The sequence below is a fragment of the Xenopus tropicalis genome, chromosome 5, assembly GCF_000004195.4.
Source record: "Xenopus tropicalis strain Nigerian chromosome 5, UCB_Xtro_10.0, whole genome shotgun sequence".
NCBI classification, from domain to species: domain Eukaryota; kingdom Metazoa; phylum Chordata; class Amphibia; order Anura; family Pipidae; genus Xenopus; species Xenopus tropicalis.
The window spans coordinates 5,868,231-5,881,904 of record NC_030681.2 but is presented as its reverse complement, the minus strand read 5'-3'; the positions used below and the strand labels follow the sequence as shown (position 1 = coordinate 5,881,904).

The 13,674-nt window shown below is 46.2% G+C and overlaps 2 protein-coding genes across 2 annotated transcripts in view; one reads left to right on the top strand and one right to left on the bottom strand.

The window, feature by feature from the left end:
* plb1 (phospholipase B1) overlaps nucleotides 1-13,674 on the bottom strand; it is a 51,795-nt gene that overhangs the window by 25,718 nt on the left and 12,403 nt on the right. The window contains exons 17-24 of the mRNA XM_031902468.1: nucleotides 13,073-13,131; nucleotides 11,490-11,563; nucleotides 10,763-10,806; nucleotides 10,558-10,666; nucleotides 9,667-9,718; nucleotides 9,385-9,465; nucleotides 7,549-7,614; nucleotides 7,082-7,182 (exon numbers count right to left, since the gene is read on the bottom strand). Of these exons, the coding sequence (XP_031758328.1) occupies nucleotides 7,082-7,182; nucleotides 7,549-7,614; nucleotides 9,385-9,465; nucleotides 9,667-9,718; nucleotides 10,558-10,666; nucleotides 10,763-10,806; nucleotides 11,490-11,563; nucleotides 13,073-13,131 (586 nt within the window). The remainder of the gene's footprint in view (nucleotides 1-7,081; nucleotides 7,183-7,548; nucleotides 7,615-9,384; nucleotides 9,466-9,666; nucleotides 9,719-10,557; nucleotides 10,667-10,762; nucleotides 10,807-11,489; nucleotides 11,564-13,072; nucleotides 13,132-13,674) is intronic.
* LOC116410896 lies at nucleotides 1,392-6,423 on the top strand. Its single transcript, XM_031902469.1, has 2 exons — nucleotides 1,392-2,834; nucleotides 6,010-6,423. The coding sequence occupies exon 1, from the start codon at nucleotides 1,396-1,398 to the stop codon at nucleotides 2,551-2,553; it is 1,158 nt and encodes a 385-aa protein (XP_031758329.1). The 5' UTR covers nucleotides 1,392-1,395; the 3' UTR covers nucleotides 2,554-2,834; nucleotides 6,010-6,423.

The window sequence follows — 13,674 nt, the reverse complement described above, 5'->3', positions numbered from 1 at the left end:
GATGGAAGATCTGGAGGCAAAAAGGAAGCAGCTGAGCGTTGAGATGAAGGCTGCCTACAACCAGTACTCCTATGCAAAAGTAGAGGATCAGGAGTATTACTTGTCTAAAGTTAACCATCTAAATGCTGAAATGTTTTCACTGGATAAAGAGCTGGACAGCGTGAGGGGCCAAATAGGGCCAATGGCGGAGGTGTACGCCAACAGGAGGCGCTTTGAAGCATCTGCAAAAATCCTGAAGGAGCCGGTGCCGTACAGATCTCCCAGGCAGGTCTCCTCATCCGAGAGCGAGCGGGAAGGAAGAACGCCAGGGAAACTGCACTATAAGAAGACTGTTGTTGCCCAGATACATGCCCCTAATTTCGTCTTTACCCAGGAGGAACTGGCAACAGTGCAAGGGAAGGTGAAGAAGGGCAACCTGCCCCAGAGAGAGGTGGAGACTTTTGTCTTTTCACAAGATGACTTTCCATCTCTTCCATCCTATCAGGAAAGTGGGGCCCCCCAGGGCCAAACCGAGGTTTCTGTTGTAAAACCGAGTGCTTCAGATGCTTCTGCTCTGGGGCATGGGGAGTGTTCGGATATGGAATTGACGGTAACACCTTGTGTGGATGGGCCGGTGGCAGTGAGTGTTGGAGTGGCAGATGGCAAGAAGGAGGAGCCTAGTGTGGGTGTGGCTTGTATGAGTGATGGAGAAAGTGATGGTGAGAATGCTGGGGTGGTAACGCGGTGCGTGGAGTCAGTTCTGCAGGAACCACAGGGCAGGGAGAGTGGAACTGCAGGGGCAAGTGATGTGGCAGTTGAGGCACCCTCTGGGGCTCATCAGTCCGTTCCACTTACTGTGCCGGTACCTGGTGTCTCCTCAGCACCTAATCCATTAATGCCACCCCCTCCCTCATCAATCCAGGCAAATAACGCATCCATGGGTAGAAACTCAGGCCAAAAGACCAACCCCCCACAGCCACCTAATGCTTGGAATAGGCCCCTAAATCGAGTAAGAGTCCCAGGGGTGGAGCGGCGAGTTACTGGCCCAGTGTTCAAGCTGAGAAACCGCATTAGGCTGAAATGGGAAGGAGAAAGGGAGTCAATGCCCAGCAGGGATGTGATTGGGAAGGAGTTGCTGCTGAAACAGGCCACCCTAACCCCTGCAGATGTGAGAGCCTGCATAAAGAACTCCGAGTTGGAGTACGACATTGTTTTCAGGACCTCTAACAAACTTGAGTACTTCTGGCATGAGTATGATCACTTTAGATCCACGGGTCTCTGGAAGAACTTTAAGGTGATTCCAGTCACTAAGCCAGAGACCAAAAAGGTCACGATTTTGTTTAAAAATGACAATGTCCCTCCTGAAGACATAGCAATATGGCTGGGCAGGCATTGTAAGGTTCTCTCCCCCTCACTATGGACATAGACAGCAATGGGTACTGGTCTGGGGGTTGGTGTGCTAATGTGGAGCTCCGAATGCGCTATAACATCCCTCAGCATCTCCCTAACTCAGTCTTTATTGGGGATGAGAGGGGAGTGGTCTTTTACCCCGGGCAGCCGAGGGCTTGTTTCAAATGTGGCTCTTATGGTCACCGTGCAAATGCCTGTGCAGTGGTCAGGTGTTCACTTTGTGGTGATGTTGGGCACATAGGGCGAGACTGTAAGGACGTAAAGTGCAACCTGTGTGGATTCTTTGGCCACTCGCACAGGGCTTGTCCCGAGGCTCTTCATAATATCAGGGAGAGTTGCCCTAATTTGGAGGAGGAGATGGCTGAGGAAATGCTGGAAGAGATCAGAGAGGAGCTTAGAGAATGTCAGCCCCCAGTCCAAGGGTCAGAGTCTCATCAGTCCATAAGTCAGCCTATACTGGCCATAGAACCACACAACCCATCCCCACCTCCTCACCAACCCAAAGGTCCCAAGTCTGCTCCTTTGCCTCAGAGGCAGAGTTCTAAGCCCATACTCCTAAAATCTGGTTCTGTAGCTCCAAAATCCTCTGTCCCTTCTAAAGGAAAAGAATGGGTGGAAGTTGGTAGAGGGAAAGGAAAGCAGCAAGCCCCACAGAGACTAATTCCCTCCATGAAAATTGATCTCTCAAATAAATTTGCCCCTTTGAGTAGACAAAAATCTTGGGGGGAAGAAATGGAGGAACAGGATGAGCTCAAAAGAATGGAAAGGGAGGAGGAGAGACAGGCTGAGCCGGAGAGAGTCCCTTTGGAAGCTGATCCTGTACATTCCCCTGGTCAATGTCTTGCTGAAGAATCTGATAGTGGGGCGGAGGGGGATTCCGAAAGCAAGAGTGGGGATGATGGGGAAATGGACACAGGGCAGGAGCATGTAACCCAAAAAAGGCCCTCTGAAAGGCAGGGGGTTAAAACCCAGGTAAAGAAAGGTAGTGGGGGTGGTAACCTTTCAGTGGACACAGATGAAATTGTGTCTATTGGGGATGATGATCCTGTCCCTTCAGGTGTTCAGGTCAAAAGGTATGGGGACCTGGAGGGGGATACCAGTCAGGAGGATAAGAGACAGGAAGAGGCAAGGAAGAGAAATAAAAGATATAAACATAAATCTTAACCATGGTTTTCTCTCCACTCAGGATCATGTCCACCAATGTATCAAGTATGAAGTCGCCCCGTGCCATGTTCCAAGTATATCAAGCCCTCGAACACTCCTCGGCAGATATCATTTTCCTCCAGGAAACCAGATTGGGATCCTCTGTGGATCTTCGGAGGGCTTCCCGGGAGTGGCATTGTGGTCCCAGCTTCTTCTCGATTGCACCAGAGCCAGGTGCAGGAGTTGGGATCCTATTTCGGGGACATTCAGGGATCCAGGTGCATCGTCTCGTGGAAGTTGAGGTAGGGAGATGTCTCCTGTTGGATGTGTCAGTTGCGGGGCGCAGATTGCGGCTTATTAACACCTATGGGCCTCAGTCAGGGCTCGGGAGGAGAACTTTACTTAGGGAATTACAGCAGTACCTCCACACCTCCATCCCGGTCATCTGGGCTGGAGACTTTAACCAAGTCCTTAATGCTGCTGATAGATCAGGTCGCTTCTTTGATAAGCATGAAAGTCACTTTTTGAAGAACATGCTGCAGCAGGCAGATATGGTTGATGTCTTCACCCATGATGGCCGGGTAGGGAAACATACTTATCACTGTGCTGGGAAAAGTAGTCGGCTAGATATGGCTTTTGTCCAGTCAGGGGAGGTCTTTACAGAAGTTGAGGAAGTCCTTGTTGACTACTCAGATCATCTTGCCTTATCCTTTCTGTTGGGGGCTTCCTCAGTTCCAGCTAAGGGTCGGGGGTTGTGGAGGTTGAGTGCTGAATCCCTGGAGGGGGAGGCAGTTAGGCACTCCTTTGAGGCACTCCTTCAGCTCGAGTTGACAAGGACTATGCTTTTCGACTCTATGTCGCAGTGGTGGGAGGAGGCTAAGGAGTCATTCCGCAACTTCTTCCATAAACTATCTGTTGTTAGGGAGGGAAATAAGTATAAAAAGTACCTGTCCCTACGAAAGAAGCTTGAGTCTTATATTTCGGATGGGGTGGCAGGGGATAAAGTTTCCCAGCTGAAGCTCTTGATCAGGGAGCATCAGTACAGTCGCTACAGGTCTCTGGTTCTAGAGAGGGATTATGGTGGTTTCCATTCCCCTGATCCTTTTCGGAATTGCAGAGAGTCTGTGGAGAAAAAGGTAATAACTGGCCTGGAGGACTCCCAGGGTATAGTCCAGACATCCAAGGGTGGGATCTTGCGAGTTGTTCAGGCCTACTATGCTGACCTGTTTAAGAGCAAAGCTTTGGAGGGGGAGAAGATAAAAGCCTTCTTGGAGGGAACCCCGGGTCCTGATCTGCAGAATTTGGACTTTTCCTCTTTGGTGGCTGACATTACGGAGGATGAGGTCAAAATAGTGATTGACCAGCTTCATTTAAAGAAAGCCCCAGGCCCAGACGGCCTCACAGCCGAATTTTATAAGACCTTTAAAGACCTTTTGGCCCCAATTCTCGTGGAGGTCTTTAGAGACTGCCTGGGAGGAGGTGTCTTACCTCCCTCCATGAGATTGTCCTCCTTAGTGTTGTTATCAAAAGGCAAGGAGCCCTCGGATGTCAAGAATTGGAGGCCTATTGCCCTCTTGAACACAGACAGGAAGCTTCTCGCAAAGGTGCTTTTTTCTAGACTGATTTTGTTTTCAGGCACTTTATTGTCCCGTGAGCAGTTCTGCACGGTGAAAGGGCGGAGCATCTTTGGGGCACTCTTGTCAATTCGTGAAGTGCTTGAAACATGCAAAGCTCAGAGTAGTAGGAGATATGTGGTAGGTCTTGACCAGGCCAAAGCTTTTGATAGAGTGGATCATCAGTACCTATGGGCCACCTTGCGTAAGTACGGCATCCCGGATCAATTTGTCGAGTGGCTCACTGTTTTGTACAGGGAGGGAGAGAGCTTCCCACTTGTTAACGGTTGGCGAGGTGAAAACTTCAGGGTTGAGGCCGGGGTGCGTCAGGGTTGTCCTCTGAGTCCATTGCTGTATGTCTTTGCCATAGACCCTTTCCTGCGAGCGGTGCAGGCCTTGGATTTGGAGGGCTTTCGGGCCCCTCGTTGCCTGCCCCTGAAGCTGGTAGCCTACGCGGACGATGTCACAGTCGTTGTCTCACATCCTGAGGAGGTGAACTTGTTGACTGATGCCATCGAAAGTTACTCAGAGGCCTCCGGGTCGCTGGTCAACACTGACAAGTCGGAGGCTTTCTGGACTGTGGAAGGGGAGCCAGATTTCCCTCTTCCTGATTTTCAGCTTGCCTCCAAAGAAATTAGTATCCTTGGGGTCAAATTTGGGAGGGAAGACAATTCCAAACTCAATTGGGAATCAAAGTTGGATGCTGTGAATGCAAGGGTACAGCGGTGGAAAAAGTGGAGGCTGTCCTATAGGGAAAGGGTGAAGCTCATCAAAACTTACCTGGTCCCTCTCCTCCTGTATGTGTCTTTTGTTTATCCTTTGCCAGAAGCTTTCTATGTGAGGATCCACAGTCTGTTCTTCCAGATGCTCTGGGGGAGCAGGCTGAACCCTGTAAAAAGAGGGATAACCTACCTGCGGACAAAAGAGGGTGGGTTGGACATGTTGTGTCCTGTGGCCTTCTTTGGCACCATTTTCCTGAAGTTTAACTTTGGGCACCTGGGTCAAAGAACTGAAGTTCCGTGGCAAAGCAGTGTCAGGGCCTGGGTATCCCCTTTTGTAGGTGACTGGTTACAGGGCGATAGGGTGAAGCAGGTGCGGGTGCGACATAGTCATCTCCCATCATACTTTGTCCTTGGGCTGAAGCTTTTGAGGAGATGGGATATCAGAGTAGATGATCTCGGTACAGCCTCCAGGCGCGCTCTTTATATGAGGGTGCTAGATGTCTACTTTGCTATTCTGCTCGCCTTGAGGGACTGCGTTGGGAACACTCTGGTCAGGAGCTTGCGTTTCCTCAATAGCAAGAGGTTGCCTCCCAAGTTATTTGACCTATCCTGGCTCTCTCTTCAGGGAAAACTCTTTGTCAGGGGAAATGTCAAGTATTTGTCGGTGGTCGACCGAAATTGCCCCTGGGGATGTGGTGTGGAGGAGTCCCAGGAGCATTTTCTGCAGCATTGTCCCTTGGCAAAGAGTGTGCGCTCTCAGGTCTCCCGAGCTCTCTGTGCTCCGCTCCTGGACACCCTGGGCTATGCTGAACTGGCCTATGGTGTGTCGGCCCGACAGCACAGCCACGACCACGAGACGTTGTACCTGGTCATTACGGTATATAGGTACCATCTATGGCACGGGCGATGCCGCTATTCCTTTGGTTCAGATGTGACTCCTGAGAACATTGCTAAATCCATCATGGTGGAGCTAAGGTACATTAGATCATTAGAGTCGGCTCAATCCTTTTGTACCCCGGCATTATGGAGGGGCTTTACCCTTTAGGCCTCACCTCTAGGCAGTTTCCTTCTGCTACTGAGTTGGTTTTTGTGTGTTTATATTTATTTCAAGAACGTGATACTGCCTTTTTGTTTATTTTTAGGCATTTTCGACAGATCCCAAGCCTTTGCCTTCATTATTATGGCGGAAGCCTTGAATTGGGTTTGGGGGTCTTCTTTTTCCTTTGGGTGGGGGAAGGGGTTAGGGTGGGCGTGGGCTTTGGACATTTTGCTTTGGTGGAGGGGAATGGAAGCCAAAAAGGACAGAGACAAGACTTTGGAACTGGCTATCCATTGGGTGTTGTGGGATTGGTGAGGGTGTGGGGAGGGGAGGCGGTCAATATGGACAAAGGGGTGGACTTTGATAGTTGGCCGTCCTCATGTGGGTGGAATGGGGAGGGAGTAACAAGTGAACTGGTTATGATTAATTCAACAAAACCCTTACTTTTGTATTGTTAGTATAAGAATTGTATTGTTTTGTTTCTTATTGTAAGCATTTTTATTTTTAATAAAAATTCCTATATATTAGGTACCTACCTAGTGCTACCAACCCCTATTTCTGTAGGGAAATGAGAGCAGGGCAGGCAGTAACCCTTCCAACACTTTCCCCTGTCTCTGCCCCTATATATTAGGTACCTACCTAGTGCTACCAACCCCTATTTCTGTAGGGAAATGAGAGCAGGGCAGGCAGTAACCCTCCCAACACTTTCCCCTGTCTCTGCCCCTATATATTAGGTACCTACCTAGTGCTACCAACCCCTATTTCTGTAGGGAAATGAGAGCAGGGCAGGCAGTAACCCTTCCAACACTTTCCCCTGTCTCTGCCCCTATATATTAGGTACCTACCTAGTGCTACCAACCCCTATTTCTGTAGGGAACCTCTGGGCTGGTACAGTAAGTACAGTACATAAAATATAGCATTTCCAACCAGATTCATTGTTACACTTTAGTTCTCCTTTAAAAACAGCCCAGGGCCCCTAAGCAAAGATGATAATGACCCTATGCATGCCAGTGGCCAGGGGGGTGCAGGAGAATTAATGGACCCTTCTGGGCACGGTCTCCCCCTGGTGCCGTAGGATCTGCTCCCCTTTAGTTATGCCATTGGCCAAGGCCCATATGCTTTGCAAATAAAAGGAAAATAAAGGGTAACTATACAATGTATTGAAATAGTCAAACCTCATAATAGTCTGTGGGCAGTGAGTCCGTTTATCATCATAAAGTTCTTTCAGCGGCATTATATCCAGAATAATCACCAGATTCACGAACAACCGTGGGACCTGCCACACATCAAACATATTATTATTACTATCATTATTAACAACGTATAAAAAGACCACATAATCTGTGGCCAAATGGGGAAAAGATCCACTTGTTTGACATTCTCGCCACGACTGGGACTTGCTGTGGGCCCACTATAGAACCGTATAGTGCCCCCTCTATGCACCATTGGATATATAATGTACTAAATAGTGTTTGTATCACACAGATCTGGGGTAGAAATAAGAGCGACAATGGGATCTAGGAAACAGTGTTGCATTGTGGGTAAAAACATAGCAGGTCACATCTAATTTTTCCACTTTGTAGGGACAATGTAGAGACAACTTTACTACCAAACATTAACAAAACAATACATGGACACTTACCTCAGCCTGTAGGTAGTCCAGGGCTTCTTGTATACGATAAATATATTTTTCTGGAGCATTATAAACCTGTTGGGGGGAAAGGGAGTTTACATGTCATTAGGTGTCCTTGGAAAGTCACTGTGTCCCCTTATTCCCTCTGCCTGAGAATTAGATTGCAAGCTCTGTGAGGCAGGGAGTGTCTAGGTGTGTTTTGTGTTCACTGATTGGCCAGAGATCTGTACATGGCCAGCACTGCCTGTGTGTTTCCTATAATGGCCCAGGGGCCACATGTTTGGATCAACTTTGTGTGTCTTACTATTTGGAGGGGGCGGCAATCAGGCACTGCCCCCCTCCAAATGGCAGGACAGCTTTCGGCCGTCCAACATCTCCTCAAATGAACCAAACACACGAAGGGGCATATTTTTACAGTGTGCAAACCAATATCACCAGTGATGTTGCCCATAGCAACCAATCAGCAGCTAGAATTAAACAGCCATCTACACATTAGAAAACAAAAGCAAAGATCTGATTGGTTGCTATGGGCAACATCACCAGTGATGCTTGTTTTCACACTATAATAAATATGCCCCTAAATGTACTTTGGCAACTAATTGGTTTTCAGGGATTTCTTATCTCTCAGAAAGCAGAGGTTTCACTATCTGAGCAAAAAGTGGCTCTCAACACAGGCCGGAATGGTAATGGCTGTAATTAGCAGGGACTTGCACCTATCAGATGGGTTCTGGGGATCCAATAAAATATAAATACATGACTAAAGGTTTTTATAAATATACCAGATTACTTCTCCTAATCAGTCGTCTTATGCTCTGCAAGGAATTGGGAAACTACATCTCCCACTGCCATAGCTTTATGGTATCTCTCTGTACAGGCTATGAGCAAACTTAGGGGGCTGTTCCTGCTGAATTGTGCTTAGTACAGGGGAATCCCTATGTGCCATAGTTTTATGGGATCTCTCTGTACAGGCTATGAGCAAACTTAGGGGACTGTTCCTGCTGAATTGTTCTTAGTACAGGGGAATCCCTATGTGCCATAGTTTTATAGTATCTCTCTGCACAGGCTATGAGCAAACTTAGGGGGCTGTTCCTGCTGAATTGTGCTTAGTACAGGGGAATCCCTATGTGCCATAGTTTTATGGTATCTCTCTGTACAGGCTATGAGCAAACTTAGGGGGCTGTTCCTGCTGAATTGTGCTTAGTACAGGGGAATACCTATGTGCCATAGTTTTATGGTATCTCTCTGTACAGGCTATGAGCAAACTTAGGGGGCTGTTCCTGCTGAATTGTGCTTAGTACAGGGGGATCCCTATGTGCCATAGTTTTATGGTATCTCTCTGTACAGGCTATGAGCAAACTTAGGGGGCTGTTCCTGCTGAATTGTGCTTAGTACAGGGGAATCCCTATGTGCCATAGTTTTATGGTATCTCTCTGTACAGGCTATGAGCAAACTTAGGGGGCTGTTCCTGCTGAATTGTGCTTAGTACAGGGGAATCCCTATGTGCCATAGTTTTATGGTATCTCTCTGTACAGGCTATGGGCAAACTTAGGGGGCTGTTCCTGCTGAATTGTGCTTAGTACAGGGGAATCCCTATGTGCCATAGTTTTATGGTATCTCTCTGTACAGGCTATGAGCAAACTTAGGGGGCTGTTCCTGCTGAATTGTTCTTAGTACAGGGGAATCCCTATGTGCCATAGTTTTATGGTATCTCTCTGTACAGAAAATGAGCAGATTAAGGGGAGGGCTGTTCCTGCTGAACTGAGCAGAGTACAAGGAAAAATGTATGTTAGCATAGGCAGGTACAGCACCTAATAAAAGTATGATGCTTTAGAGATTCTAACTTACTGGGTCATCACAGATGGCGCAAAGATCATTTCCTCCGATAAATATGGTCAGAAGTTTCCAGTCCTCGGCCATATTTATTTTCTAGAATACAAACAAAGAGAGAAAATGATCCCACAATACAATATACTGCATGTACCCAGAACACAAACAAAATGGAACCAGATATTTCACTGTGTGATAGAGCTCATAGGCTGATCACTTCCATTGATGGTGGAGGTGGGTTTCCCAAATCTCCCAGCACCCCCTGGTGTCTGTATTTACACCATTATTGGTCCAACTCACCGAATTCAACTTCATCTTTTCCACAAGTAACTGAGACTGATCCATCATGTCCCTGCAAAGCAAGAGAGACAGAGCTACGAATGGGAATGAACAGTCTCTGAGATATCTGCACCAACCTCAACAGTGAAGTAGACAACTCACAGGCCGGTTGGTGGGATATCCTATTGACTGGCCCATTCATTTGGAGATTGTGTGATTGGTCACATAACTAAATTGCACTTTATGGATTGAAGAGCCCCTAGCTCTGGCTCAGCCTGAAGGCCAGTTAGGTCAAGAGTAGGGTAGAATGGACATTTGTTCTCCTAGTAGTGATGTGCGGGTTGAGAAGAACTCCCGCACCCAACCCTAACCCACCCTCTCCCAACCCAAATCCTATCTGACCCAGCTTCTACTCTCTATTTATAGACCTGCCCCGCCAATGACGTTAAAAATGTCCTGTGGGTATCGGACCAGGATGTGCATCATTATCTCCTAGATACACCTGAAAACCCAGCTTGGATGTTCATTAGGGAGAGATTTGGAGTAATTATGTATTTGCTGCCCTAGAACTGTGGCTAAATGACTTGATATAATGATACTTTTCCTATATCTGTACTCATTTCATGAGCTGAGGGTCCTCTGACCAAAGGGTGGACCTCTATGTGGGATTTCTACCGAAAAACTCTCACAACCAATGGGCTATAACCAATAATAAAATTATGTTTTTACACTTAAAATGCTAACATTGCAACTTTGAACATGAACTAAGCAACAACCAGCTCAAACAGCACCAATATGGCTGAACTAAGTTCCTATATCTCACTTGGACCCACACTAGGACTATCCACCCAACATGAATTAGCAGGTGGTTGTTCCCATTCATCTGCCCCTTAGTAACATCCCTGCACATACTCTGATTCGCCTCCAGGGAAGGCCCGGTTCAGATTGGAATTGGGAAGGTGGTGGGATCCTCTTCCGGTGGAGAAGCCTATTAAATCAGGGTTGTACTGCCGGAGAATGTCTACAACACAAAGTAGGGTTATTAGCCAGAGTCCAATGGGGAATTATTTAGTTAGAAATGATAGGAATTACGGTATATAGAATACAGAGCACTTACTTGCCAGTGTGGTCACGTTGCTGAGGCTCAAATCTCCCCCAATGCTGTCATAGAGAAGAACAATCTGATATTGAATTGGTTCCCTAATGTGAATCTCTTCTTAATAGAACATAAATAAGTTATGGGTAAATAAGGAATGGGCTGATAATCCGCCAGTTGGGGACCCGACTCTCTGTCTCACTTCCTAAATCCCAGTTTTAGATTGTTACCACTCATCTCATATATGGAAAAACTAACAAACTTGGGGTATATCCTCTTTACAAAATGGGTGTGACCATTTAATATGTTCCAGTATACTGGAGGTTAATATTAATATTTTTATGAAAACTTTCTCTACTGGGCTGTGCAATTGGCAAAAGCCATCAAATGAGCCTGAGGGAAAGAAGATTTAACCATCATCATTGGAAGGGTTTCATTTCAAAAGGGCAGTCAGGTTACATGATTCCCTATCCAGAGAGGTGGCAATGAGCCATTGGCTGGGTTAAAAACTTGGTTGAATGCCTTTTTAGTAAGTGACGACACATAAATCACTATAATTTTGGGGGTCAGAAAATACTTTCCCTCCGAGAGGCATCTGGATCTGGGCTTCTCTTTGTTTTGGAAAGGCCAAACTTTAATCTATATACAGAAACAGTGCCGACCGACCAAAAAAGGAAAATAACTGAAGGCTGAGAAGATGTGCACATTATTTATATCTAATCATAAACCAATAATAATTCCAACTGACCTCCAGGAGAGACCACGGTACTCAGTAACCACGTCCAATGGATTCGTGATCACGGCACCCGCTCCATTTCCCGCCTGTTAGATAGAAACAAGAAAAATCTTCTACTACTTTTGCCATCTTTTGTTATTGTCACCATTTTGCCATTTTGCCCTACTGTTGTGATCTTCTTCTAATGTTGAGATCTAGCCCTACTGTTCTATATTTTTATACTGTTGCCATCTTACCATCCATCTTTTTGTCTTCTGTCACCATCTTTCCACTTTCTTGTCCCCTTCTTACCATCCTGCCCTACTGTCCCCATCTTGCCCTACTGTCTCCATCTTGCCCTACTGTCCCCATCTTCTCCTACTGTCTCCATCTTGCCCTACTGTCCCCATCTTGCCCTACTGTCTCCATCTTGCCCTACTGTCCCCATCTTCTCCTACTGTCTCCATCTTGCCCTACTGTCCCCATCTTCTCCTACTGTCTCCATCTTTTTCTACTGTCTCCAGCTTCTCCTGCTCTCTCCATCTTGCCCTACTGTCTTCATCTTGCCCTACTGTCTCCATCTTGCCCTACTGTCTTCATCTTGCCCTACTGTCTCCATCTTGCCCTACTGTCTCCATCTTGCCCTACTGTCTCCATCTTGCCCTACTTTCTCCATCGTGCCCTACCGCCTCCATCTAGTCCTTCTGTCTTCATCCTCTTCTATCTCTTTTTACCCTATTGCCTGATCTACTTTAATTGTTGCCCTCTAACCCTGCTGTCACCACCTTTTTCAATTGTTACCCTCTTGTCTCCATTTTCCTCTTGCCCTATTTTTCCTCTTACTCCCATTTTTTGCTATTGTAACCATTTTGCCCTACTGTTGAGATCTTCTTCTAATGTTGAGATCCTGCCCTACTGTCTCTATCTTCTTATACTGTTGCTATCTTACCCTCCATATTTGTCTTCTGTCACCATCTTTCTACTTTTTACCATCCTGCCCTACTGTTTCCATCTTGTCCTATTGCCTCCATCTTGCCCCACTGTCTACATATTGTCCTACTGTCTCCATCTTGTCCTACTGTCTCCATCTTGCCCTACTGTCCCCATCATGCCCTACTGTCTCCATCTTGCCCTACTGTCTCCATCTTGTCCTACTGTGTCCATCTTGCCCTACTGTCCCCATCATGCCCTACTGTCTCCATCTTGCCCTACTAGCCCCATATTGTACTGTTCCCATCTTGTCCTACTGTCTTCATCTTCTTCTATCCCTTTTTACCCTATTGCCTAATCTTTTATTGTTGCCATCTAACCCTGCTGCCACCACCTTTTTCATTTGTTACCCTTTTGTCTCCATTTTCTTCTTGCCCTACCTTTTCCTCCCACTCTGCAAAGTTCTTGCACAAAGCGTGATCTGTTTGATAGGAACTCAAGAAAGTGACAGCAAATGAAGCAGATAAGGCAGCGACATTAGCAGGATCTGAGGGGCCTATTTATCTAGTCTCACTTCAGCTTCATAAAGGAAATAAAATATCACAGATTGGGTCATTTCTACCCTCCAGCCTTTCCCTTTGGGGTAACTAAATACAGAAATTGTGCCGAGATAAATGATTGCTTACAGTAATGGAGTCTCCCAAAGCAGCGATGACCTTAAAATCTGCCGGCCTCAATCTGTGAACTAAAAACGCCAAGTCCGGTTAATATCTCAATGTGTTATCCAAATGGGGCAAAATACAGAAACAACTGAGAACAAGATAAACAGAGGAGAAACTGGAGGAAGTAAAATGTTATGGAACAAGGAAATGCTATTCCATGTTTATCAGGGCACTGATGTTCAATTACAATAATATTTTTATATATAATAAACAAGAGCCATGAATATCCTGTAAATTATATCCTTATAAAAGGTGCTTAGTGATGCTACTAAAAAAGGATTCTACTAAAAGTCTACTAAAAAAGAATTTAACCATGAAATAAACCCAATAGGGCTGTTCTGCCCCCAATAAGGGGTAATTATATCTTAGTTGGGATCAAGTACAGGTACTGTTTTATTATTACAGAGAAAAGGGAATCATTTAACCATGAAATAAACCCAATAGGGCTGTTCTGCCCCAATAAGGGGTAATTATATCTTAGTTGGGATCAAGTACAGGTACTGTTTTATTATTACAGAGAAAAGGGAATCATTTAACCATTAAATAAACCCAATAGGGCTGTTCTG